This window comes from Pinus tabuliformis, chromosome 3_1 (genome assembly GCF_031772625.1).
Source record: "Pinus tabuliformis cultivar Carrire ecotype Pingquan chromosome 3_1, CPIR1, whole genome shotgun sequence".
Lineage (NCBI taxonomy): Eukaryota > Viridiplantae > Streptophyta > Pinopsida > Pinales > Pinaceae > Pinus > Pinus tabuliformis.
Window position 1 is genome coordinate 748193279 of NC_142301.1, and position 27488 is coordinate 748220766.

At 37.4% G+C, this 27488-nt stretch overlaps 1 protein-coding gene across 1 annotated transcript in view; it reads right to left on the bottom strand.

The window, feature by feature from the left end:
- Window positions 1-27282, bottom strand: part of LOC149189530 (DNA polymerase delta catalytic subunit-like) — a 42473-nt gene extending 15191 nt beyond the window's left edge. The window contains exons 1-13 of the mRNA XM_089410265.1: window positions 27180-27282; window positions 26831-26928; window positions 26291-26356; window positions 26142-26198; window positions 25942-26029; window positions 25424-25476; window positions 25109-25222; window positions 24744-24858; window positions 24433-24605; window positions 23870-23941; window positions 21644-21733; window positions 21349-21509; window positions 21007-21080 (exon numbers count right to left, since the gene is read on the bottom strand). Coding sequence (XP_089266391.1) covers window positions 21007-21080; window positions 21349-21509; window positions 21644-21733; window positions 23870-23941; window positions 24433-24605; window positions 24744-24858; window positions 25109-25222; window positions 25424-25476; window positions 25942-26029; window positions 26142-26198; window positions 26291-26356; window positions 26831-26928; window positions 27180-27282 — 1264 coding nt within the window. The remainder of the gene's footprint in view (window positions 1-21006; window positions 21081-21348; window positions 21510-21643; window positions 21734-23869; window positions 23942-24432; window positions 24606-24743; window positions 24859-25108; window positions 25223-25423; window positions 25477-25941; window positions 26030-26141; window positions 26199-26290; window positions 26357-26830; window positions 26929-27179) is intronic.
- Between the last annotated feature and the right edge of the window lie 206 nt (window positions 27283-27488).

Sequence of the window (27488 nt, forward strand, 5' to 3'; positions counted from 1 at the left end):
AATGGGAAACCCTGAAAATAAGTCAATCCACTCATCATGGATGTGGAGGCAGTCGATGGTATGTTCAAAGGAACTGAAGGAATCCCATGAGATATAATTCCATAAGGAATAAATCCAAAACCGGATACAGTATCCTGAGAACTTCCACTCATTGACGGAATGGAATTAGACCCAAATATAGACGCTCTAGGAGTAATAGAAGGGATGGAAATAGTTCCTCCTCCTTGTACAGATATGGGAGTCTATACACTCTCAACACTCATCGTAGATGCCATGCTTCCAACAGTGGTCATCAAAGGAATAGATGGGTGTAAACATGGGCTCTAAGGCCTATGATTCAGGGTTCCGATGTATAATAGAACGTCTGGATGATCAGGAGGAAGAGGAGAATTCAGATCTGCAACCGACTCTAAAAGCTCTTCAACTTCGATATTATCTTATGACTGAAAAAAGTGCTCGAGAAAGAACTGGTGTGTTCCTCTCTAACTCTCTATTTGCGCCAAGTCTATCTTGTGAATTAATGACCCCAAGCGAAGGATCAGTCTTCGATGCACTTGCTGCCACTCACTAAAAACCACTGGAATAATTATTCCTACACCTTCTAGGAGAAGACTCAGGACTCGTAGGTGATAGCCCACAAATTCTCCTAGACCGTCAAGATGGTCGATCATCCACTTTTAATTATTTAAAATATCTACTTAAAGACTCAAAAAATTATAAAGCTAGGCTGACTAGGAGCAAAGAACACTCACTAAAAAGTCCCTAAATATATCAGCAATCAAAAAACTCTCAATTATTTCCACTCCGGGTGATTAGGACCGAACACCAAAATACAAGAAAGTTAATAACAAGGGCCTTCTGAAAATAGACTGGGGTAATTATGCCCCGAGCCTACTAGCGAAGGTATCAGAGGCAGTTACACTGACCTCTAGACAACAGCATTTGTTGGTGCAAGAACCCAAGATTTGCAAGGGTACCCTCCAAAAGTACTGTTGAACGTAATACAACGTCAGCCTCAGGTGCCATGGGATTCCCCTCCACAACCACTTGTGTGATCCCTAGGATAGGCAACTATGGTCATCAACTCGTATCAGAAGCCGGGCGGAATAGTCATGAGGTGGGATCCGACAAGTAAGAGAGGGGGTATCTCTCATCCTTATCTTCACTCTCCCTCGTGCTTTACTCCCAGTTACAGAGCTTTCCCGGTCTCCCTGATGCTATTGGATTTTTCTCATTAATCAAACTTCTATGTTTTTTAATTTTGAGCAGCCTTGGAGAGTTAACTCTCCTCTCGCCTAATCCAAGGCCCTAATAAACCTAAACTTGTTGGTGTATTCTGATGACAACATAAAAGTTCTAGTTTATTTTAATTAATTGCTTGATTTTAATGGTTGTTCTTTAAGTCAAGGGTAAATATGGGAGTGAAACCAATGATGTTTGTATGACGCAACAGAAATCAATGAAAAACTAACTACATGAATAAAATCATTTTTCTTCAATGAAAAGAGATCTCTATATAGGTTCTACAAAACTTCTACAAAGCAAAGTACTTTTTCTCTTATTTTCTTGAAACACACTTCACACACCCAAAAGATAAAATACTATGGATGCTTTAACAATGCAAACTACCCTAATGCAAGATATAATGGAGATGCAAGATCCTAAATAACACTCAAAAAGAAAAAGCAATTGTTTATAACTAACAATGAGCCAACTTAAGTACTGAAGAGGATACAAATTTTGAACACAAAATTCTCTCCAAACAAGAAGGACAAATTGTAAAAGATCGCAATTCACTTTCAACAACAAAAAGAAACCATAAACCAAACTTGGCAAAAGAAAAACAAAAACATAGTTTTTTGACATCTTTTCTTTTTTTTAAAAGCAACCAAAACAACTTTTTGAAATCACCAAAATGCTACTAAAACTCAAAAGATCAAAAAAAGAGCACAAGGAGTCTTTGCAAGTTACAAACTCGAAAATGAACGAAAACTTGAGCAAAAAGACTTCAACTTGTACAAAACGACCCAAATAGCAGCAAAGAGTTTGACAAACTGACTAAGAAGCCAGGAAAGAAATACTTCCAAATTCGTCAAAAAGACTTTCAAAAAGCAAGAAAAGCTATGAGGCCACAAAACAAAGGAGAGCAAAGCAAGTAGATTTGAAATTTGGGCTTGACACTGAAACTAAAAACAATCTCGTGTTCTGGAGGACTTGAACAATCAAGAACTTCAGGACGAAGTCTTGTGTGCAAAAACACAAATTACAAACTCGCTAAAGAAGCAAACCTAAGCCAAATATTTTCAATGAGGAAGAGACTTCGAAACAATAAGCTTGTAGAATAATTAAATTCTTCATACAACAATTGACCACACAGAGACTAAAAAGACCAGGCAACAAATCTATCTGGGCTAAAAGATTTGAAAAAATAATGCAAAAATTTTCATACACGACTATGTGCAAACACAGAGGCGTGCACAAGTGCTCCTGACATAGGAAAATCACGTATACGCGAGTTCACTTTACCGAAACAAGTGTGTATACGCAACTATTAACAAAGTAAAGAGCGTATACAAAGCTTTGCAAGAAAAATAAAAAACAAAGTCTGATCCAAAAGATCAGACTTGAGGCTTGGGACTCTAGTAGACCAAATAAAACTTTAACCGCAAGAAAACCAAAGACTGGGCCATGATTGAGAATGAACAACCCAAACTAGGAATAACAAGATTGTTATCCCCGGTGGAGTTGCCAATTCTGTTTCAGGTGAAAGCACCCTAGGGCTTTGGGTTAGAACCCCAACAGAGTAGAAGCAAACTACAACAAGAAATACTCAAACAGCTCAAGAAAGATGCTTATATTATCAAACTACGTAAGAGTGGTCATACCAGGATTTCCTTCGTTCGAGTAGGTCCCACAGGGTTCACACCCTCTACAACTCCCGATGTTCTTCAAACCTGAAAATCATTCAATTCGAACATACATAGCAGTATAGAAGTAAAGCATATTCATGAAATTGACTTTATATCATATAAACAAATGATTGATCATAAATCAAAATGACATTCATATATGAATTAAAACATAATTTTATGCATAGACATAGTTAATTTCGGAAACAAGACAGCATTTCTTTTATTGCAGTAAGTTATAAATAACATGGAGAGAATTCACCTGAGTCTTTCTCTGGCTCCAAGTAGAACCGTCCTTTGGATTTTTCCTATCCTAGCCTTCAACAATCTTCTTCCATCACCAACACCATGATATCTCAAGCAAAAGGAAGGATATCTATAATCAAGGAAACAAGGGTTTCCTGAAGCTTGGGGAAGTGCATGAGGCACAGGGATTCATTAGACTCAGTCAGGGATAATCTCAGTATAATAACTCTATCTCTTATCCTCTCCTTAAGGCCTTCCCATGGAGGTCTATTTATACCTCTCTCAATTAGTTTTTTAGTTGGGAAACAATTGGCAAAGAGTTGGGCCATGGGCAATAGGAGGTAATCAACAGGTAAAACCCGTGAACTCCGCCAAAAATTAAGGGAATTTAATTTTTTAAGTGTTTTAATACATATACGCGGGTTTGGTATTGATTGACCTGCGTGTACACGCTTTTAGCTCAGGTCAAAGTAGTGTACAGGGAATTAAACACTGATTTTTATATATTTGGACCAAGTTTGGAAGGAGGGTTTTCCCTAGGCCATAAGCAAAGCATCATATATACCAAGAGTGGTAAATGGTGCTATAACACAATGTACTAGTTTTTGTTTAGGTTTGTAAATGAGTTTTGGTCACAATGTTTTGATACACCATGTTCACAGTTTTCAAAAGTGGACTCTTGTGGGAAGATGGAATTTTACTAAATTAAAGGAAGGGCACATGCACTGTTGGGTCGAAGAAAAGTGGAAGACCCACTTGGGCAATATGCCTACGGTGGTCAAGCTGATGAATGGTTGGTATATTTTTCACTTTCTGAGATAGGAAGATCTAGATAAGATCAAGGGGTTGCCATGGATTATGGGGAGAGTTTTCTTGGCCCTACATTCATGGTATATCAGCTTCAATCTTCTCAAGGAGACACCCAAGAACAGACTGATCTGGGTCAAGATACTTGGCTTGCTAATTGAATTCTGGACTCATTAGGTTTTCATGGATATTGGGAATGCCATTGGAAAATTTATATATGTTGATCCATAGTGCTTGGGAGCTCAAGATAAGTGAATTGCTTGGATTATGATTGAGAAGGAATATACTGGGGGCTTCCCAGACCACAGCGAGTTTCACTGGGAAGGCACACATCTACTGCAATGGTTGGATTTCTAGAGTGTCCCTTTCCGATGCCTTATCTGCCATCACACAGGACACCTCATGGCTCAATGCCCATGCAGGCTGGGGGATGTCATTTACCACACATAAGGTCATTGCATGGGATGATGGTTAAGTATAATGGATGAGGCTCTCACTCTATTGGTGATCAGACTGTGGTTGGGATGGCATATAGAAACTGCATACCTACAGGTACCCCCCCTACTTGTCTTTTATCACATCTATCCTCTGATTTCTGTCCAAATAATCAATAATATTCCTTCGGAATTAATGTTCCCTCATCTCCCTGGAAGACACATGAATCTGGCTCGCCTACTGCTGATGACTTGACACGGTTTCCCTTGGGAAGTGCCACACATTCTCCCTATGGTGACCCACCTAATTCATGGAAATCTCCTCCCCTCTCATGGCACATGATGTCATTTCCCCATCACATATCACTTACATCCCGGTTCCCACCCCCCCTCTCCTTTACCAACATTCCCGGTGATGGGGCCTCGACCACTTACGCCAACCTCATCCATAAAATCCCCTAAAAACTCAGTGGACAACAATATCGATTTTTTACTAAACAAAAATACACTGGACCTATGTACCCTCTCTATACACAACCCTCATAAATCCTTGCCACCCCATATCAACCTTACCTCGGCCAGAAACATCACAGTCCACCGAAAACATAGTAGAGATAGTCGTCATTTCCAAGGATGTCCATGTCCCCTCCCTTTTAGTCCGTCAGAGCCTCATACTCTTATCGATGTTCTAATTGCATCTTCCATCTACCCTCGGGCCCTTGGAGAAAATGTGCTCACTCTAGGGTTGACATGAATTTCATCCTCTCTATGAATATCCGGGGATTATGGGTTGCACACAATTTTTTGTCCCTCAAGGAAATTTTCCATACGTCTCGCCTTTATATCATTGTACTCCAGGAATCTATGCACTCAACTCAACATGTGGTAACATATTTCAGGAAGATGCTCCTTGAATGGCATATTGTGGCTACAAACTCTGTTGGCCTCTCCGGGGGTCTAGTTGCTCTATGGGACCTGAGATGGGTTTATATGAAGGCATACTCTTGTTTTGCAGGCATCTTTTTAGCAGGGAAAATCATAGTTCTTCCAGGGTGTGTACACATTTTAAATATATATGCCCCTATCATGTTAGGAGCATTTTCTGTGAGAATTTCATGGAATTCGGGATCTTGGTACTGGACTCCCTCGTATTGGAGGGGGATCTAAATTTCACTATTGGTATGGATGAGATTTGGGGGGGGGGGGGGGGGGGGGGGGTCTGGAAAATTAGATCCCACTATTGATCAATAAATAATATTATTGCAGACTACAATTTAGTGGATATTTTCCCTCCTAGAATTGCTCCCACTTGGGATAGTGGAAGGATAGGGGATGGTCATGTTTCCCAAAATACTGGATAGATTTTTACTGCATGAGCACTTGATTGAGAGATTGGATGCCATCTCATCAACACCTATATCGCTGACCATAGGCCCGTTATATTACAATGGAATCGAGATGATCTCAGAAGGGGGATGTCGTTTAAGTTCAACTGGGTGTGGCTGGAGGACCTGGAATTTGACACACTGGTGAAGGAATTCCGGAAAAATTACGAGTCACATGACATCTCTCCAATAGTAAATTTGTTGGAGAAGAACTAGGAAACCCAAATGAAAAAATACCTAATGGATATCTCGGTTGAGTTGGACAGATTGAGCCTACTATTACAAATGGGAAATCCCTATGAGACTCTGCAAGATTCCATCATTTCGCTTGAAAAAAAAGACTAAATATACTACAAATACAGGAGGCAACATGGTGAATAAAGAGTAGGGCTATATGGATTTAGGAGGGGGATCAGAATACAAAATTTTTCCACAGATATGCAAACCACAGAAGGAAGATTAACACCATTTGGGATATGATGGACTCAAAGGGAAAGCAGATACACATTCTACTGGATATACAGAGGGAGGTGGTCAATCATTTTGGTAGGGCATACAGATGCAGGAAGGCGGACAGTGCTAAGGACCAGATTTGGGGAGTGGGATTACCCCACTATGTTTGATGCTAACTCAAATGAGGCACTTTATAAGAGTGTTATGAAGGAGGAAATACTAGAAGTGCTTAGATATTTCCGTAAGGACAAATACCCAGGCCCAGATGGTTGGATCGTCGAGCTATTTACACATTTTTATGATATAATACAAGAGGACCTCCTTGCGATGGTGGAAGAATCTCGACTTCAGGGTTTTATCCATTCACATATTAATTCAACTTACATTGCACTCATTCCTAAGGGGATATTCATTGGGTCCTTCATGGATTATCAACCCATATCTCTGTGTAATCTAATTTATAAAATTATATCCAAGACTATTGCCGGAAGAATTAAGCACACTCTATCAAAATTTATATCTCCCAAGTAATTTGGTTTTCTACAGAATAGACAGATCCATGATGTTGTGGCTACTGCACAGGAGTGCTTCCATACTATTCACACAAAAAAGTTAAATGTAGTTGTTATAAAGGTGGACTTGCAGAAGGCATATGACTACCTGGACTAAGGCTATTTGCGGATGGTCTTACATAAAATTTTCCTACAGGCCGGGAACACTAAGTGGATCATGGCATGTATCTCGAATGTTCGATATGCAGTGATCATTAATGGATATCCCACTTGGTTCTTCAGGGCGGTCCATAAACTGAGACAAGGATGCTCCCTTTCCCCATTGTTATTCATATTGGCCATGGACGGACTCAGTCTACATATAAAAAGGGTCATGGTGGAGGGGGAGTTTCAGACTCTAGTATTGGGTCATAATATCAAAATATCACATGGTATTTTTTATGATGATGTGCTTATTATGGGCATGATTACTAGAATTACATGGTTGGAAATATACCACATTTTCTTCAAATTTGGAAATGCCACAGAACTTTTCATGAATCATCAAAAGTCCATTATTTTATATGGCAGGGGTAATATGGAGGATATTGCATATATCAAAAGATTATTTGGGGTGGAGGCTGATAGCTTGGAGGGTGGTATGAAATATCTGGGGTTTCATATCAAGCCTAATAAATACATAATTAATGATTGGATGTGGCTGGTGGATCACTTTTACAATAAGATTTCTGGGTGGGAGCACAGATGTCTATCACTGGGTGGGTGCCTCACTCTCACACAATCGGTCATCACACAACTGGTGGTTTATTGGTCACATCTCTACTGCCTCCCGGGTACTATCATCACAATACTCAACAGAATTATGGCAAAGTTCATTTGGTCAGGATCGACAACTGAACAAAAATATCATCTGACTAGTTTGGCCTCCATTACTTTTCGAAAAAGCATGGGAGGTTGGGGGATATTGGACTTGAGGCGTTTTGGATTGGCCTTGCTGCAAAAAACCCCGTGGAGAGGCATATTTGGCATTGGTATCTAGGCGGATATTATAAGACATAAATACCTCAAAGATAGGGATTTTACTGCATAGATGCATAGGGAGCTCATTGGTGTACTTTCAGGGTCGGCTATATGGCTCAGTTTAAATAAAATCTGACAAAGCTTTCTACAACACATTTATTGGCTTTTTGGTTTTGGGCATAAGATTCTAAGTGGCCCAGATCATATCTTGGGTATAGGACAAGATATCCACCCCTTGGATGGGCTCATACACAACATCAATGATATGGGCATATTTTTCTGCAACCAAGCCATTAGATAGTGGCATGGAGGTATCCCTATCTGGAAGGGGGCGAGGCAAATGGGGATCTGGAGGCATGGGAATGGGATCATATCAAGTCAGAAATGAGGCTGATTGGTGTTTGTAGAGAGGAGGAAGGTGATCGGATTGGATGGATAAGGTAGTTGAAGAGAGTTGGTGTATCAGTTGTAGACTATTACAAATCCTTGTGTTACAATGATCAACATGTTGGCATTATGATACAGGTGTTATCCTTGATGGCAACTCACTTAGATGAAAGTTCATAGTGCAGCAGGTCAACAAAAAAGGATTACAAATTAGACTCCAAAGAATGAAGAAAGAGAAGTATACGCTGGTTCACTTTGTCCAAGGCACATATACACGTGGTTTAATAGAACAAAAGTAGTGTATAACGTATACACACACTTTCACAGGAGGAAAACGCGTACATGTTGGAAAACCAAGTTTTTGGTCCAAGGTATTTGATCCAAGGTATTTTGGTCCAAGGTAATTGGTCCAAGGCATTTGGTCCAAGGTAATGACCCTAGGTATTGGGTCCAAGGTATTGAGAAAGGTCTAAGAGTATATAAGGAGGAGAAGATCATTAGGCCAAGGTGTGCAAGCAATGAGATTCTAAGGAATAATTCTATCTGAAGTATATATTATGTTGCAGGGTTATGTTTGGGACCGGATCTGAAATATTCATGTGCACCTTGAGTTCAACATTGGATCAGGAATCATGAGACTTGAAATGACTTATTCTTGAATGATTTGATATTGATAGAGACCAGATCTTATGTTTTGCACCTATTGTATTTGTTATCTATCATGATCTGGGTTGTCTGAAGTCTGGAATTGCAGCAAAGTTCTGAGTCAATATTTACAGATCTTTATGCAGGTTCGTATCGACCAAAGGGAAAGTCCATGCAAGTTTGACTCTTTCAAGTAGTGTATACAAAAACAAAAGATTCTTTTCAGATCTGACTATCCTATCTAATCAAATTCTATTGTTTTACTATTGTCTGTCAATGAAGTCTTCTTAGATCTGAACATAGAACTGTTGTATAAGGAAATTGAGTTTGATTGATTGAATGATTAAGAAGGAAGGGTCATCCTTGATGTTATCTATTTTGAACTCTGTAATATGATAGTTGATCTTCAGAATGTCACTGATTGGTACAGTCTATGGTTCATAAGTTTATGATTCAGTATCTTTAGAGATATACACATGTTGGGTTAAAGGAAGTAGCATATACACACATGTTGGGTTCAACCAAGTAGTGTATACACTCTAATGCATGATTTTTTAGATTACAACTAGTTCTAAATGATGATGCAGGGTTCTGGGTTCAGCACAGTGTTCTAGTGTCAGTGATCTAATTGTTCAAATTAGCTGAATATTGGTTGATGCAGTTTAAGTTTAAAAGCTTTGATGGGTCCAATATGAAAATTGGATGAAATGAGGCCTTCATGTGTATTGTTGTGTACCAGGAGCATCTAGTCTGAAAATTTATGAAACGTGGTCCTTGGTGGAAGAGGCTTTCTGTAGGCTGGCACCTACGTACTAGTAAACATATTGGCTAGTACAAGAGCTAGGGGATTGTAGCTCACTTTCAGTAGAAGCTGGAAAACAAGAGAAGGTTGTAACCTTCTGTAGGTAAAATCTTGCGTACTGGTATGAGTCTGCACCAGTACAAGATTGTAAATAGATTTTCTTATTATTAAAAGAAGATAGAGACGATAGCAGTAGGTGGTTTTTACCCACATTGGATTTCCGCCTTAAATATTGGTGTTCATGTGTGTTGCTTATGTGTGATGCTTTATTCTGATTTTACCGCATTGTCTAATAAATCTCTGATACACTGGTTTAAGCTCAACACATGATAAACTGTCTAAATCACAAGTTCTTTGCATATACACTGGTTTCTTTAAGCACAGTCATGTGTACACACTAGTTCACTGTTAGAAAATTATATAATACAGAGAAATGGAACACATAGAATATTGCAGAAATATAAACACAAAAAAATGCATAAAACCAGAGAGACACAGATATATGTGGTTCACCCAGTTTGGGCTACGTCCACCCTGATTAGCCAATCCTTCCTTTCTATTATCCAGCAAAATGAAGAGACACAACCTACAGCAAATCCACCGTAATATCCTCTATTTTCTCTCACAGTCTCACCTCTGTTTTTCTCGCTCAGAGAATACACATCTATTACATAGCCTCAATACAATTCCCTCATACAAAGAGAGGGGTTGCCTTCTAGGGAAAAAAAACCCTAAAATAAACATAAGTTCTACCGTCAGATCATCCGCCTAATGAACGGCCCAGATTGACTAGAAATTACTATACTTTTACAAGGCAATTTTACATCTGTTTTTAGCTTCAGGGGCGCTGCCCTCGAAATCCCCGCTGGGGGACCGCTAGCCCCCAGACCCCCGTGGGGGGGACAAGTCCCCCCTGCACCCCCCCGCGTGGAGGGGTGTACAAACTTCCTGGGGTATACATCCGGCTGAAACAAAGACCTCTAAATAATCATGCTCCAAACCCAACATTCACTTCACTGAAGTAGCGTATATAAATCTGTTTGGGAAATAAAATTATTGATATGATAATATTAATTCACCCCCCCCCCCCTATTAGTATTATTTCCAACAATTGGTATGAGAGCAGGTCCTTCAGAAGAAGCTTGATCGCTTGAAGGGAGATCCATCATCATGAATAATCAAGAAAACATGGGATCCATCAGACTGCCAATCTTCGATGGGAGCAACTTTGTTTATTGGAAAATAAGAACCACAACCTATCTACAATCGCTTGGAACGGATGTCTGGGAAATTGTGGAAGGAGGATATACATTTCCAACAGCAATTCCTACAGATACGGCAAGTAAAAAGCAATATGAAACCAATGCCAAAGTTGTCAATACATTATTAGGAACTCTATCACAATAAGAGTCTGTCAAAGTAATGCAGCTCAAATCAGCCAAAGAAATATGGGACAAAATCGTTCTGAGCTACGAAGGAGACTCTCAGGTAAAATGTGCTAAGCTTCAAACTCTCAGAATTCAGTATGAAACTCTTAAGATGCATAGTGATGAAAGTATAGCTAGTTACTTCCTACGTATAGATGAAGTTGTCAATTGTATGAAGAATTTGGGTGAAGAAATTAAGGAAGTTACCTTAGTTGAGAAAGTTTTGAGATCCTTGTCTGCTAAATTTGAATCCAAAGTGTCTGCCATAGAAGAAAAATAGGATCTGCAGAATATCACTATGACGTAGCTTCACGGAAGCTTAACAGCCTTTGAGATTAAAAAAGGAGGACCATCGGATATGAGAGAAGATGCATTCAAAGCTTCAGCAAAGGGAAAGGAAGAACATAATGAATCGGGACATATTTCAGAAGAAGAAGATGAGGTAAACTTTGTCAAAAAGATTCAACATGGTTCTAGAAGGTTTAGAGGTAAGTTACCCTTCAAATGTTTTTCTTGTGGTAGAGTCAGTCATTATGCTACCAGATGTCCTCATAAAGATATATTTGAAAAAGGAAAGGAATATGCAAAAGGGAATAGAAAACAAGTTGTGAATAAAAGGAGCTACTATACTCATGAACATAGTGATGGTTTATCTAATAGTGATGAAGATGAAACTAGACAAGATTACAGACTTCTCATGGCTTATGACGATGATAATTTTTTGGATGCTTTAGAAGAGGAAGGCCTTCATGAAGAAATGTCTAAACTCAAAATCTATTTAGAAGAAAAGAATATGATTATAGATACCTTGACATACCAACTTGTTGAAAAGGAAAAACACAATGAAAAACTAGAATGTGAAATTGTGGGTCTAAGAAAGGATCTTGAGAAAACAAAATCTCTCAATATTAGATTTGATAAAGGATCAGAAACTTTAAATGAAATTATCAAAGTTCAACATTCTCCTATAATAAAGACATATCTTGGATATACTGAAGAAGCATCTCAATCACAGAAGCTGCCAACCTCCACCAAAAGCTATCTTGCTGCAACAATGACCAGTGAACAATATGACAATCGTCAGCAAAGGCATAAAGCAGATCACCAGGTAAATCAAACTCAATTTACTCCAAGGATGAATAGAATCCACAACAAAACTCAGGTAAATCATACTCAATTTGCCTCAAAGATGAATATCAATAGAAACTACAATCACCAGGTCAATAGATTCGATAGTTGCAAGAACCTATTTAATGGGCAATGTTTATCATGTCATAATTTTGGACACAAAGCTGCTCAATGTGTTTCTTACAAAGCCATCATGACTAGAGAAGCACGAAATCAAAGGAATGTAACAAGGAACAAGAAAAGTTCCTATAATAACTTTTCTCTTCTTCAAAATGAAATAGAATGCTCAATCTGTAACAACTTTGGTCATAAAGAATCTGAATGCAGGAGAAAATTTCGGCAAACATCTCAAAAGGAGAAAACTCAAATAAATCCCAAGATATGGAGAAGGAAAGAATCTCAAACAGAAATATGTGGTATAGCCTTATATGTAGAAGGACAAGAAAATTAGTACATCGATAGTGGGTGCTCAAAACACATGACAGGTGACAAAGAAAAACTTCACTCATATAATGCCTTAGAAAAGGAAAAGAATATCTCATTTGGAAATGACACTCCTGCTATCATAAAAGGTAAAGGCTATGTTTTCTTGAAAGAAAAAATTAAATCTGGAAATGTTATGTATGTAGACGGTTTAAAGCATAACATGTTGAGTGTCAGTCAAACGTGTGATCAAGGAAATGAAGTAGTATTTCGATCAAATGGATGTGTTTTTCATGAGCTTGATATAGGAGAGATCGTGATCAAAGGTACAAGAACTCCAAACAACTTATACATACTCAAGGGAGGAGAACAACAATGCTATCTAAGCAAAAATGATGAAAACCGGTTGTGGCATAGAATATTGGTACATCTAAGCTTTTCTCAAATAAGAAAAGCATGCAAATTCAAGGTTGTTCGTGATCTTCTAGATATCATCATCCCAAAAAATACAATATGCAAACCATGTCAAATCGGCAAACAAACCAGAGTTTACTTCATGGAAAAATAAGGGTTGACTAGTAAGCCTCTTGAACTTGTCCATACCGATTTATGTGGACCATCAAGGAAAAATTCACCTCGTGGGGAAGAACAATTTATTTTGTTCATTAATGATTTTTCCAGAATGTGTTGGATAGGTTTTCTAAAGCATAAATATGAAGCTTTTGAAAAGTTCCAAGCCTTCAAAACTTTGGTTGAAAATGAATCAAATCGAAAAAACAAATTCCTCAAATCTGATCGAGGAGGGGAATTTACCTCAGATGAATTCTTTAACTTTTTGAACAACATGGAATAAAAAGGAAATTTTCCACTGCAAGGACTCCTCAGCAAAATGGTGTGGTAGAAAGAATGAACAGAACAGTTCAACAAATGGCTCGAGCTATGCTAGATGAATTTGGAACTCTTGCAACCTTCTGGGGTGAAGCTGCATTCAGTACCGTAACTATTCTCAACCAAGCAAATGTTCGGGTAAACAACACTCAAACTCCACATGAACTTTGGTATGGTAAGACTCCTACTATAAGATACTTTAAATTTTTTGGAAGAAAAAGTTATATCAAAAGGACTGATGAAAAACTTGGTAAGTTTGAACCCAGAGCAGATGAAGGCATTCTTCTTGGTTATTCTTCCAAAAGTAAAGGATATAAATGTTATAATAAAAGACTTGGAAAAATTGTTGAAAGAATTGATGTTGTAGTAGATGAAACATGAAAAAATCCAAAATAGATAAAATCAACAGAAGATTATGATAATGAAGAAGATGGGGATTATTTTCCCACATCAAATCAAAATCATATTAAAGAAGAAACCAATGAAGCACCAGAACAAGAGATAATGGTAGAAGAAAATACTTCATCCAGGTATGTTCAGAAAAATCATCCAGAAACTCAAATCTTAGGGGAAAAAGAGGCAAGTGTACAAACAAGAAGAACTATTACAGGGACCTCAAGCTATCTAGCATTACTATCCTCCACCGAACCTCAAAATGAAAAAGAAGCATGCAAAGATGAATGTTGGGTCAAGGCCATGGATGAAGAACTTGAGCAAATTGAAAAAAAATGATACTTGGGAGTTAGTTCCTAGACCTCATGATAAAAATATTATAGGAATGAAATGGATATTCAAAAACACGCTGAATAAAAATGGAGAAGTAATTAAAAACAAGGCCAGAATTTTTTGTAAAGGGTATGCTCAACAAGAAGGTATAGATTTTGAAGAAAATTTTGCACCTGTTTCCAGACTTGAAGCCATAAGGATGTTTCTTGCTCTTTCTAGCTTTCAAAAATTCAAAGTAGACCAAATGGATGTAAAATTAGCCTTCCTGATTGGAGATTTAGAAGAAGAAGTTTATATTGAACAACCAGAAGGATTCATTCTTGGAAATGAAGCAAAACTTGTATGCAAACTCAAAAAGGCCCTTTATGGTCTAAAACAAGCTCCAAGGGCCTGGTATTACCGCCTTGACAAATATCTACACCAACAAGGTTTTACAAAAGGTTCAGCAGATAGCAATCTATATACAAATATTGAAACTGATAAATTACTAATTATTATTGTTTATGTTGATGATATCATTTTTGGTAGTAATGAAGAATCCATGAGTCATAATTTTTCTTCAGTAATGCAACAAGAATTTGAAATGTCCTTTCTTGGTGAACTTACCTATTTTCTTGGTCTACAAGTTCAACAAAATAAAGATGGTATTTTTATTTCACAAACCAAATATCTTAAACAGATCTTGAAAAGGTACGGAATGGAAGAGTCTAAACCTATATGTACCCCAATGGTAACAGGATGCAGTCTCAGCTCAAATGATGAGTCAGCAGTAGTACATCAACCAACTTACAGATCCATGATTGGCAGTCTGCTTTATCTAACAGGTACCCAACCTGACATCATGCATGCAGTAGGAATAGTTGGAAGATTCCAAGAAAACCCAAAGGAATCACACCTTCAGGCAGTTAAAATAAATTTCAAATATCTTCAAGGAACTGAGGACTTTGGTTTATGGTATCCTAGAGATGCAGATCTTACTCTTCATGCATATACAAACGTAGATTGGGTAGGAAGTGTTGATGAAAGAAAAAGCACTAGTGGTGGTGCATTCTATATGGTTCCAGGTTAGTATCTTGGTTCAGCAAGAAACAAAGTTCAATTGCTTTATCTACAATTGAAGTAGAATATGTAGTTGTTGCATCTTGTTGCACACAACTACTTTTGATGATGCAAACCTTGCAAGACATTCTAATCACATGTACTCCACCCATCTCCGTTCTATGTGATAATACAAGTGTCGTCAGTGTTTCAAAGAATCCCGTCATGCACTTCAAGACCAAGCACATACCCATCAAATACCTTTTTCTACATGAACAAGTGCTTGAACAAAATGTCAAATTGGAGTATGTTCCCTCCAAAGAACAGGTTGCTGATATATTCACTAAACCACTACCCAGAGAAACATTTGAATATCTCAAACAAAAGCTAGGATTAGTTGTTGCATCATCCTGCTACTAAATCCAATGTTTCAGAGAAAGGTTATTATACGTGTGTTTCATGAAGTATAGTTGCGTACACACGCGGGTTTTTGTGGGTCAAGGAGCGTATATGTTTTTCAGACAAGAAAACGGTGGGGCAGGCTCTGACATGGGTGCTCTGTCTAATGTTGATGATTACAGTCTAATGGTATGCTATGTTCATTAATTTTTATCTAACTGAAAAAGATGCCTTAATCATTGACTTGTTAACAATGCACAAGTAGCACACATTCAGGGGGAGCATTAACCTTCACTCACATTCTACATTGTTGGCATTATGGTTGCTGAGTCGAGCTATGGCTTCAGATATTTATACCTTTTGTTGCCTAAGTCATGTAAAATTATAGGGTGTGATATGTCTTCTCATACATTTGAATGACTCCTATTGGACAAACGATGTAATTTGTATCTCCACTTTGCATGGGATGGATGATGTAATTATATTTCTGTCATGTATAAACAATTGGTATATCCCCACTTGGTTGGGTAGATGATAAAATTAGGCATATCCCCTCTTGATTGGGAGATGGATGTATGTATGAGTCATTGATGATAGGAAGGTCATACTCACATAGTTGAGTTATAGAGTCATGTTATTCTTTGGAGAGTATATTTGCAAACCTTGCTTGTGCTCAGGGGGAGCATGGATGGTTTCAGTGCATCTTAGCATGCACAAAGGGGAGCTCAGTCAGACAATTCAACATGTACTTAGGGGGAGCATGAACAACATAGGGGAGAGAATATCTTGGTCCGCCATTTGCCCTTGATGTCAAAGGGGGAGAGTGTCTTGGTGTTGTTGTTTCCATCAAGTCCAAAGGGGGAGATTGTTGGCATTATGATACAGGTGTTGTCCTTGATGGAAACTCACTCAAATGAAAGTTCACAGTGCAGCAGGTCAACAGCAAAGGATTACAGATCAGACTCCAAAGAATGAAGAAAGAGAGTTATATGCTGGTTCACTTTGTCCAAGGCACGTATACACATGGTTTAACAGAACAAAAGTAGTGTATAATGTATACACACACTTTCACAGGAGGAAAAGCATGTACATGTTGGAAAACCAAGTTTTTGGTCCAAGGTATTTGATCCAAGGTATTTTGGTCCAAGGTAATTGGTCCGAGGCATTTGGTCCAAGGTATTGACCCTAGGTATTGGGTCCAAGGTATTGACCCTAGGTATTGGGTCCAAAGTATTGGGTCCAAGGTATTGAGAAAGGCCTAAGAGTATATAAGGAGGAGAAGATCATTAGGCCAAGGTGTGAAAGCAATGAGATTCTAAGGAATACTTCTATCTGAAGTATATATTATGTTGCAGGGTTATGTTTGGGACCGGATTTGAAATATTCATGTGCACCTTCAGTTCAACATTGGATCAAGAATCATCAGACTTGAAATGACTTATTCTTGAATGATATGATATTGATGGAGACCAGATCTGATGTTTTGCACCTGTTCTATTTGTTATCTATCAAGATCTGGGTTGTCTGAAGTTTGGAATTGCAGCAAAGTTCTGAGTCAAAATTTACAGATCTGTATGCAGGTTCGTCTCAGCCAAAGGGCGTGTTCATGTAGGTTTCACTATTTCAAGTAGTGTATACAAAAAGAAAAACTTAATTTTAGATCTGACTAATCTATCTGATCAAATTCTATTGTTTTAGTACTATTTTTCAATGAAGTCTTCTTAGATCTAAACATAGAACTATTGTATAAGGAAATTAAGTCTAATTGATTGATTGATTAAGAAGGAAGGGTGATCCTTGTTGCTATCTGTTTTGAACTCTGTAATATGATAGTTGATATTCAGAATGTCACTGATTGATACAGTTTATGGTTCAGAAGTTTATGATTCAGTATCTTTAGAGATATACGCAGGTTGGGTTAAAGGAAGTAGCGTATACACGTAGGTTGGGTTCAACCAAGTAGCGTATACACTCTAATACATGATTTTTGAGGTTACAACTGGTTCTAAATGATGATGCAGGGTTTTGGGTTCAGCACAGTGTTTTGGTGTCAGTGACCTAATTTTTCAGATTAACTAAATATTGGTTGATGAAGTTTAAGTTTAAAAGCTTTGATGGATCCAGTATGAAAATTGGATGAAACAAGGCCTTCATGTGTATTGTTGTGTACTAGGAGCTTCCAATCTGAAAATTTATGAAACGTGGTCCCTGGTGGAAGAGTGAAGTTTTCTGTAGGCTGGCACCTACGTAATAGTAAATGTATTGGCTAGTACAAGAGCTAGGGGGTTGTAGCTCCCTTCCAGTAGAAGCTGGAAAACGAGAGAAGGTTGTAACCTTCTTCAGGTAGAAGCTTGCATACTCATATGAGTTTGCACCAATACAATATTGTAAATATATTTTCTTATTATTAAAAGAAGATAGAGATGACAGCAACAAGTGGTTTTTACCCACATTGGGTTTCCACCTTAAATCTTGGTGTTCACGTGTGTTTCTTATGTGTGATTCTTTATTCTTCTTTTACTGCACTGTCTAATAAATCTTTTATATACTGGTTTAAGCTCAACACATGATAAACTGTCTAAATCATAAGTTCTCTACATATACGGTGGTTTCTTTAAGCACAGTCACGTGTACACACTAGTTCACTTCAGTGAAGTAGCGTATATAAATCTGTTTGGGAAATAAAATTATTGATCTCATAATACTGATTCACCCCCCCTCTCAGTGTTATTTCCAACACAACATAACATTGAGGTATGTTGGTTTTATAAATTTTGGAAAACTAGAATTCCTATCAAAATCATTTTATTTCTTTGGCTTGTTTGGAAAAATAAGAACTTGACCTGGGACAATCTACAAAAGAGAAACTGGCAGGGGCCTGGTTTATGTGTATTATGCAGGAAGGCGGCGGAAGACAATGTCCATTTATTTCTTAAATGCCCAATCTCACTGCAGATATGGCAGGAGATTCCGGGACGTATAAAATTCCTCTAAAATCCATTTGATAATATCACAGACTATCTGATCTGGTGGAGTCAAACCCGCCCCCCAAACGGAGAAACATCCCTTTATCTATTTTTTGGGAAATCTGGAGATGGAAAAATGGTATAATATTTGAAGGCATTATGGGGGATGGTCCATGTGTGATTGATCGCATTTTTGGTTGGTATACTTCTGCACTTACCAACATTATCAGACCTAAAAGGTCATCTAACCATAAGACTAGCCCCGCGAATGCAGACCTAGCTGGGTTTTTTTATGGTGTGGCACAGGGGGTATTTGTGGGTGTGGGTTCTGGATCGTTATCTCAATGGAAAGAGAATTTTGGGTTCATTGGGGAGCTGGCATAGGCACTAATATGAAGATGAAGGTTGTGGCATTATGGAGACCCCTATGGTTCACAACGTTCCTAAGCATCCCCACTATACACATATACGGCGACTCACATACCATCATCAACCATGTTCAGGGATGCGTGAAGATTAGACAACCACAACTAAATGGATGGCTCATGCAAATTAAGACCCTTTGGGGGTATTTCAGGGACCCTACTATTCATCATATAGGGAGAAAGTTTAATCAAAATGAAAACACGATGTCCAAGCAAGGCTTACTGTATTCTCTAGATGGAATGCACATTGAGATTCGGATGGGTGGAACCATACACTACTACATGTAGGGGGGTTTTAAGACAATATTTGAGTCAATTGTCTTAACTTGAGACAAAAAGAAACTCAAATATTGTCTTAAATATTGTCTCTAAGCGTGTGTCTCAAAATATAATGTCTCAAAAATTTGTCTCTATAAAGACAATATAGAACACATTATTATTGTCTCTATAAAGACAATATAGAACACATTATTATTGTCTCTATAAAGACAATTTGATTTGTCTCTCTAGAGACAATTTCATTTGTGTCTCTTTAGAGACAATTACATTTTTGTCTTTTTAGAGACAATTCCATAATTCAAACTATTGTCTCTCTAGAGACAATATAAAAAATTATTTAAAAAAAAATAAATGTCCATAATTCAAACTATTGTCTCTCTAGAGACAATAAAAAAAATTATTTAAAAAAAAATAAATGTCCATAATTCAAACTATTGTCTCTCTAGAGACAATATAAAAAATTATTTTAAAAAAAATAAATGTCCATAATTCAAACTATTGTCTCTCTAGAGACAATACAAAAAATTATTTAAAAAAAATTAAATGCCCATAATTCAAACTATTGTCTCGGATTTGCTCCTGCCAAAAATTATTTTAAAAAAATAAATCTGCTCAAACTATTGTCTCGGATTTGCTCCTGCCAATCTATCTGTGTATCCATCTCTATCTACCTATCCATCCATCCATCCATTCAACTATATGCATGTCTGGACATACATATGTAAGCCTGCAAATCTATGTTTTATAGTGTGTGCTCTCCTAAAATTTGGGATATGCGTGCACATTGCATTTATAGGGTGTGCCTTGGGAAGTATGTATCAAATTTTAACTTTTTCTCCATCTCATTTGCAAGGAGAAAAGATATATCGAACTGGTTAACATTAAATAACAAGGACTTGACAATTACTGTACAATAAATAAACCATGCTCATCCTGATTCAGGGACGAAATAAATTCCTTGGTCCATTAAATCATAGAAACATACACCAGAGAAAATTCAGGAAAACAAAAATATTTGATAATACAAAAAATTACAAGCTACACAGGCAGCATCCTCAAAACTGCCAGTGCAAAATATTCGATAATACAAAAATTTTCATCCTAATTCAAGGACCAAATAAATTCCCTAGTCCATTTAATCAGAGAAACATACACCAGAGAAAATTCAGGAAAACAAAAATATTCGATAATACAAAAAATTACAAGCTACACAGGCAGCATCCTCAAAACTGCCAGCGCTCTAGTTGCACCTCTACTTCAGTTAGGTCTTTCTGAGCTTTCTTCCTACAATAAAATATTGGGCAGTCACGACTGTAATAAGGATAGTACATCAATGTAAGTATAAAAGAGATAGTAATTGTAAAAATAAAAATAAAAACATCCTATTAATTAAAAACAAATACATGATCACACAAATGTTACAAAATACATCCATAATGTAAATTTAAATCATGTTATGAAAATGTAATACTATGTAATACTTGAAATATAGCATTCAAAATACTTGTGCAAAGAACATATTGGTGCAGAGAGCCTTGGCACCGCTGACATTGTGTCCATAGTTTACCAAAGAGAATTTCTAATTCCCTCACTGACATTGATCAAATATTAGTGTCATATGATAGAAAATCTAGGTGAGAACAATAGACACAAGGCCTACTTTAAATTCTCCAAATAAAGAGTAATGGTATTAGAATACCAGCTTACCATTTGCAACTGTTTTCTGATACAATTTTGCTTCTCTTCCTTTGCAATGTGAACAAAGTGTCTGATCTTCTTTGCTACAATGGCAACATGAAATCAAGTAACATCATGAATTTTAGTATGAAGCAACCTAACCAGACATTCTTATTATAAGAAAGCTAGACAGTTTCTTACAAGGAGAGCAGGCATGGAATCATGCAACCTCATAGATTTTTCCACATCAAAAAGATGAACCCTAGTAGCTTTCTAAAGCGCCAAACTGAAATAATAGTTACTCTCAATTGTGCACTACTATAAGCAAGGAAACCACATGCAGGACACCCTCTACTTGTATTAACTAAATACCTGATAGGTGTTTTACAACCAATACAACTAAGTTGTTTCTTGACAAATTTCTTAATTCCACTATTTGAAGGAGTTGATATGGAAACTGCTCGTGTGTGACTACCATGAAGAAGCTCCTTCATTGCATTCTTCAAAATGGGCTCAAATATTCGCAACATCGGCTACAGAGCAAAAACAAGCACTAATCAAAAACACTTAGCTGGAAAGAATTACTATCTATCAAGATATATTTGAAACACAGGTGAAATTTTCAAAAAGAGCATAAACAGCAAGTGATGATGCTTTCGTCTTTCACCTTGCTCAGTTGATTATCCAGATAATATTGTGGATCAATAGGGATGTTATTCTCCAGTACGTAAATTGGATCCTCAGATTTCTCATATGCCTGAGCCCAAGTAAACACATTAGTCATTATATCGATAATCCCTCTATAAATTATGCCTCCAAATAAAACATAACAAAATAATTAAAATAATCATTTTTTAGTGCAATATCGAGACTTATGTTGAGCACAGAAGGGGTTAATTATTACCTTGGTGTTGGCATTATGAGACAAGTGTTGTCCTTGATGGCAAACCACACTGATGACAAATCATAGTGCAGAAGGTCAGCAGCAAGGAATTGATGATCAGACTATAAGAAGAAGAGAAAATTCATATACGCAGGTTCATTAAGCCCAAGTCGCGTATACACGCTGGTTCGCTATATACCAAGTCACGTATACGCAAGTTCGCTATATACCAAGTAGGGTATACACGCAGGTTCATGAACGGAAAAGAGTGTACGTGTCGGAAAGCTTACTTTTGGTCCATGGTAGTTAGTCCTCGGTACTTGAGCCTATGTTTTTTAGGACCAAAGTATCTCGACAGACGTGTTGATCCCTAGTATTGAGTTGATGGTATTGTTTTACTATGGTTTTGGACCGTGGTATTATGAAAGGCCTAAACCTATATAAGGAGAAGATCATTAGGCCAAAGAGTGTGAGTGAGTAATGAATATCTGATGAAGTGTGAGATCCAAATGCTGGTTATGGGTTGGTGATCTGAACCATGGTTTCACTCATGTGGAGGATGATGAACTATGGAACGGGATCTCAAGGCTTGGAATGATTATCTTCATATGGTTTGACTTTGGATAGACTAGATCTATTGACGCATGTTTATTGTTATGATCTGGGTATGTTTTGATGTCTGATATAGCTGCGGAATTATAAGTTAGGATTTGCAGATCTGTACGCAGGTTGTCTTTGGCGAAAGGGCGTATACACGCAGGTTGGGTTTGTCCAAGTAGCGTATACAATGTGAAGTATGATATTTGAAGATGAAGTTGGATCTGGTTACTGTTATGTTGTCTATGTTGTTGACAGGGTTACAGTGATTCAGTATTGGGTGATTCAGAGATTGATGATGCAGGTTGTTTTATGGATCCAGTATGAAAATGTATGAAATGTGGTCCCGGGAAGATCGTAGAGTTCAGTAGGCTAGCACCTATGTACTGGTAAACATATCAGCTAGTACAAGAGTCAGGGGGTTGTACCTCCCTTCCAGGAGCAGCTGGAGAACGAGTAAAGGTTGGAGCATTTTGTAGGCAGGCACCTACGTACTAGTAAATGGATCGGCTAGTATAAGAGCTAAGAGAGTTGTAGCCCTCTGCAGGTTGTAGCCTGCGTGTTGCTAAAGGACTGCACCAGTACATTGTAAAAGAAGTTTCTTATTAAAGGAAGATAGAAACAAATTGCAGCAGGTGGTTTTCACCCACATTGGGTTTCCACCTTATATCATGGTGTTCATGTGTGTGCCTTATGTGTGATGATCTGTTCTGTTATACTGCACCTGTTTACTATTAATATGGTTAATAATGTTCTGATGCATTTACTGAAGATAAGCTAACTGAATCATAAGATTACTGCATGTACGCTAGTTTCCCTTAACGAAGTAGCGTATATACGCTGATATCCTTAACTGAAGCTGCGTGTATGAATCTGAGTATGAAATTGAAAAAGTTTTATCTGATCTGATAATACTGATTCACCCCCCCTCTCAGTATTATTTCCAACACTTGGCACCTTTTTCATCCTTTATGATGACATATGGAACACGATCACCCACATTTGGAGCAGTTGTAGCATCCCTCTGTAAACCAGGGGCAACTTGGCTTTAAAACACAACAAAATAATTAAAATAACCATTTTTTAGTGCAATATCGAGACTTATGCTGAGCACAGAAGGGGTTAATTATTACCTTGGCACCTTTTGCAGCCTTTATGATGACATATGGAACACGATCACCCACAGTTGGAGCAGTTGCAGCATCCCTTTGTAAACTAGGGGCAACTTGGCTTTAAAACACGACATCAATTTAAAAAATCCAACAATGGACTCATTGTCAATAAAAAGCAAAATATTACAAGAGTCTTTAGATGCACTGCAGTAATAAAAATAGAGAGATAGGATTGAAATGGAACCAGAAGGCATTGCACCATTCATTATACTTGTTTTGAGAAGTTATTTCCAGTATTTACCTTTCGCATGCGCTCAACTAGTTCCACATGTGCTGCCTTCACTGCATAGTCATCTCCAGTCTTTGTCAGACCCTGACTCAACAAAGAGATTGTTAGCACAGGAAAACAACAATGCCCTTAAGAATATGTTGATAGCCTTGATAAAGGATATGACCTGCAAACATATGTTTCTGCCGCAGCTAAATAGTAATCAATTTTTCTCAGCATGAGATTAAAAAATGCAGATATATTATATATTGTCATGTTTTGATTCTCTTCAATTGTATAAGAGCCTCCCTTGACACTTCTTCCTCCCATTGCTAGCAATAAATATTGACTGAATCCCTTCCAAGTACAGAATGTAGGGAGAAGAAACATGACAGACTTAAAAACGAAACTTCCATGGCCTACCCCAACTAGGTATATAGTATATACTTCTAACACTTGAAACCAGGAATATGTAATAAGTGACTTGCTCGCAATGTAAATCTCCTCTTCCCCCTATCATATTTTATCCATTTCAAAAGTAACAAATGGTCAAACAAATTTGGACATAAACATGCAGAAGGATTCATTGTTCTCACCTTAGTTATCACCAAAAGTGACAAATCCATTATGTTCATTAACAAGTCAGAAATAGTGTTCTTGACATACTGCACTGCACCAGGTATGTCACAATCAATGAGTATTTTGTGAAGGCACTCTGTAACCAAGTTCTTCACCAGTAGGCAATTGTCCCTTCGCACTGTTTCAATGCCTGTTGATATGGAATATTTAAAAGATCAGGAATATTTAATAACTAAGAAGGTATCAAATAAATTATTTTTCTAAGAGCATTTTGAGCCTTCACAAACACTAAGGCCTGTCTTTGAAAAAAAAAGATCAGGTTTGTCACCTTTAGTATCCATTTTGTCATAAGCATCTGGATTTTTCCACAACAACCCAGCATATCTTTTCTTGCTGATCAACAAGAATGGGTAGTATATTTTTTCAAATTCTAGTTTAATAGGCTGCATAAAAGCATATGTTAAATAACACACTGATTAGATGCCAAAGATGCACCAAACAGATGCAGATAAGCCACATAAAAGCATAACTAATCATCTTGTCCTGTGCATATTTACAAAGATCTCATGGAAGTGGAATGTCAAAAGAAGATTAGTTTTAAAAAGAAAGGTGATATTAAAACATTCATCCCTACAAAAACATCATTAACAACTCTAGAGGCTTCACGGATATTTAAAATTCTTGACATTGTACCTTTGTAAATGTACCACTAATATAATATGAGGCTTCCATCCCTAGCGTCATGGCCTCTTCTATATTTGGTACACCAAACTGTATCATAACTGAATCTATATCTCCATATACAACCTAGATTCAAATATAAAAATATAATATCAAGATTTACAGTAGAAATCTTGGTTAGGATCAGATCACCCATTATGATTTCAAGAACTTGGACTATCACCAATACAAGTGTACTTCCTGTCATTACTGATCCAGTTCAAAGGTTACAAATGCCTTTAGTTGCTAAATAATAGCCTACCTCAGCATTGTACTAAAACCACCAACTATTGTGAACCTTTCTTCGACTAGCCTCTTTGTATGCTCTATCATTTGACGGCCTGACAGGTGGAAAAAAAATGAGATGATTAATGATATGAAATTTTAAAACAATACGTAAAATTGATATTGTCTGATGGAACATAGAATATGTCAAAAGATCAAAATGCACTTGTAATCAAAATATAATAAGAGGGCCTAAGCATATCATCTTAGTTGTACAAGTACACATGACTAATTAATGCAATTCAAGAACTCGATCTTATTTGTACAAGATTTTCAATTACAGTTCATACCAAAAACATTATGCCAGGAGGAAGAAATGTATTACATGGATATAATTGATGCCCAAAAATAATAAATGTGAATGGCTGATACATGCATATATAGAATAAGAGAGGACTGCAAGCATCTCTATCTTGTAAGTAAAAGAAGCACCAATAACATTACAACTAGGAAAAACAAGGGGAGAATCAAGGTGTCCATGGATTTAATTTTTTTTTTCCATGGAAGAACTGTGAAATTACCATAGCTCGTCACACTCGACGAAATCTCCAAACAGGGCAATTTCCCAACAGTGGCACTAGTAAACCCATAAACTGAATTCGCACTTATCTGCAAGTGCACACAGTCAAAACTATTTTATGTGTTTCACCAGCATACCTAGTTTTACTTTTATTCCATGTCCAAGCCATAATTAATACAAACTTGACAAAGCTGTAATTACCTTCAAAGCCAATTGTCGGCCATCCAAGATAGCCTTTTCAAAAGGATCTTTAGCCTCCTAAACAAGATTACAGGAAGTTAAAAACTGAGATGCTAAGTGGAAAAAATACAAGCATGTAACATGAACATAGGAAGCACTTACTTCACCACCTTTAGGTCTGCCTTGGCTCTTTTCCTGGCAGCTAGTAACTCTTCTAGGATCTTTGGTAATATGCCCTAGGAAACAGGAAAAAGAGCATTCAATTTGGCATCATCGAAAATGGTCAGCATATGATGGTTAAAAAGTAAATAATGAAATAAGTATCAGCGTAGTGTTTGACATGCAAAGACATTAAGGTCTTAGCATCCTACTTTACTTTCAATCCTTTCTAGTAGCATAGCTTCTGGTGCCTATGTTAGTGTTACAACGGTACAACTATGCATTATACAGCTGGGATGACTAGGATAGTGTATTGGGATCTCATCCACATAGCAATTTCACTGCTAGATTATACCATACATGTTATGGAACCTATCTACTTTTTGTACATTGACGAATCAACCAAATCTAAATCTGAATCTACTAAAAACTTCAAAATATGTATCATAAAATTAGCCTAGGGTTTATTTTCCATTATCTGAAACTTCTTCAGAATCTCAATTGCTTACTTACCCATGTTCGAGGACCAACTCACCTCAACTCAGCCAAACCTCCAAGACCAAGAAATAATACATGTCAACTTCTATTGCCAGTTTCTTATTGCACCATGGGATAGATTTTTTTAAACTAACTGTTAGAACCAGGTAATCTACATACAACACAAATATAATCATATCAAATTTATCATAATCAAACAAATAATAAAATTTAGGACCTGCAACAGTCTTAGTGATGCCCATAATCTGTAAGTACTCATAAATCCATGAGTACCAAGCACAAGAGGCTACTTTAGCCCAGAAAGGGACTTCTTCAACTTGCACACATGGGTATCCCATCCTTACAAAGATATTATATTTGAACCCAAGCTGAAACAAAACCATGAATCACTCTTCCTACCACCTGCATCTCTGGCCCTGTCAAAATCCACTAAAGCATGCAGCAGCTCAAAGCACTGTGCCAGTGTGCCCTTTAAGTACCTCTCATGCCTCAGACCATGGAGCATATTTGCAGCAACCTCAGCTCAACCATATATTAGCAGCCAAGCTGGACAATAAATTGGTGTCTAAGCCCCCCTTGTTTGTGAGACAAGGGATCTCATGAACACAACAATTTGACTGCTAAATTCTACCAAATATGTTAGGGAACCTATATAGTTTTTGTACGCTGACGAATCAACCAAATTTGAATCTTAATCTACTGACAACTTCA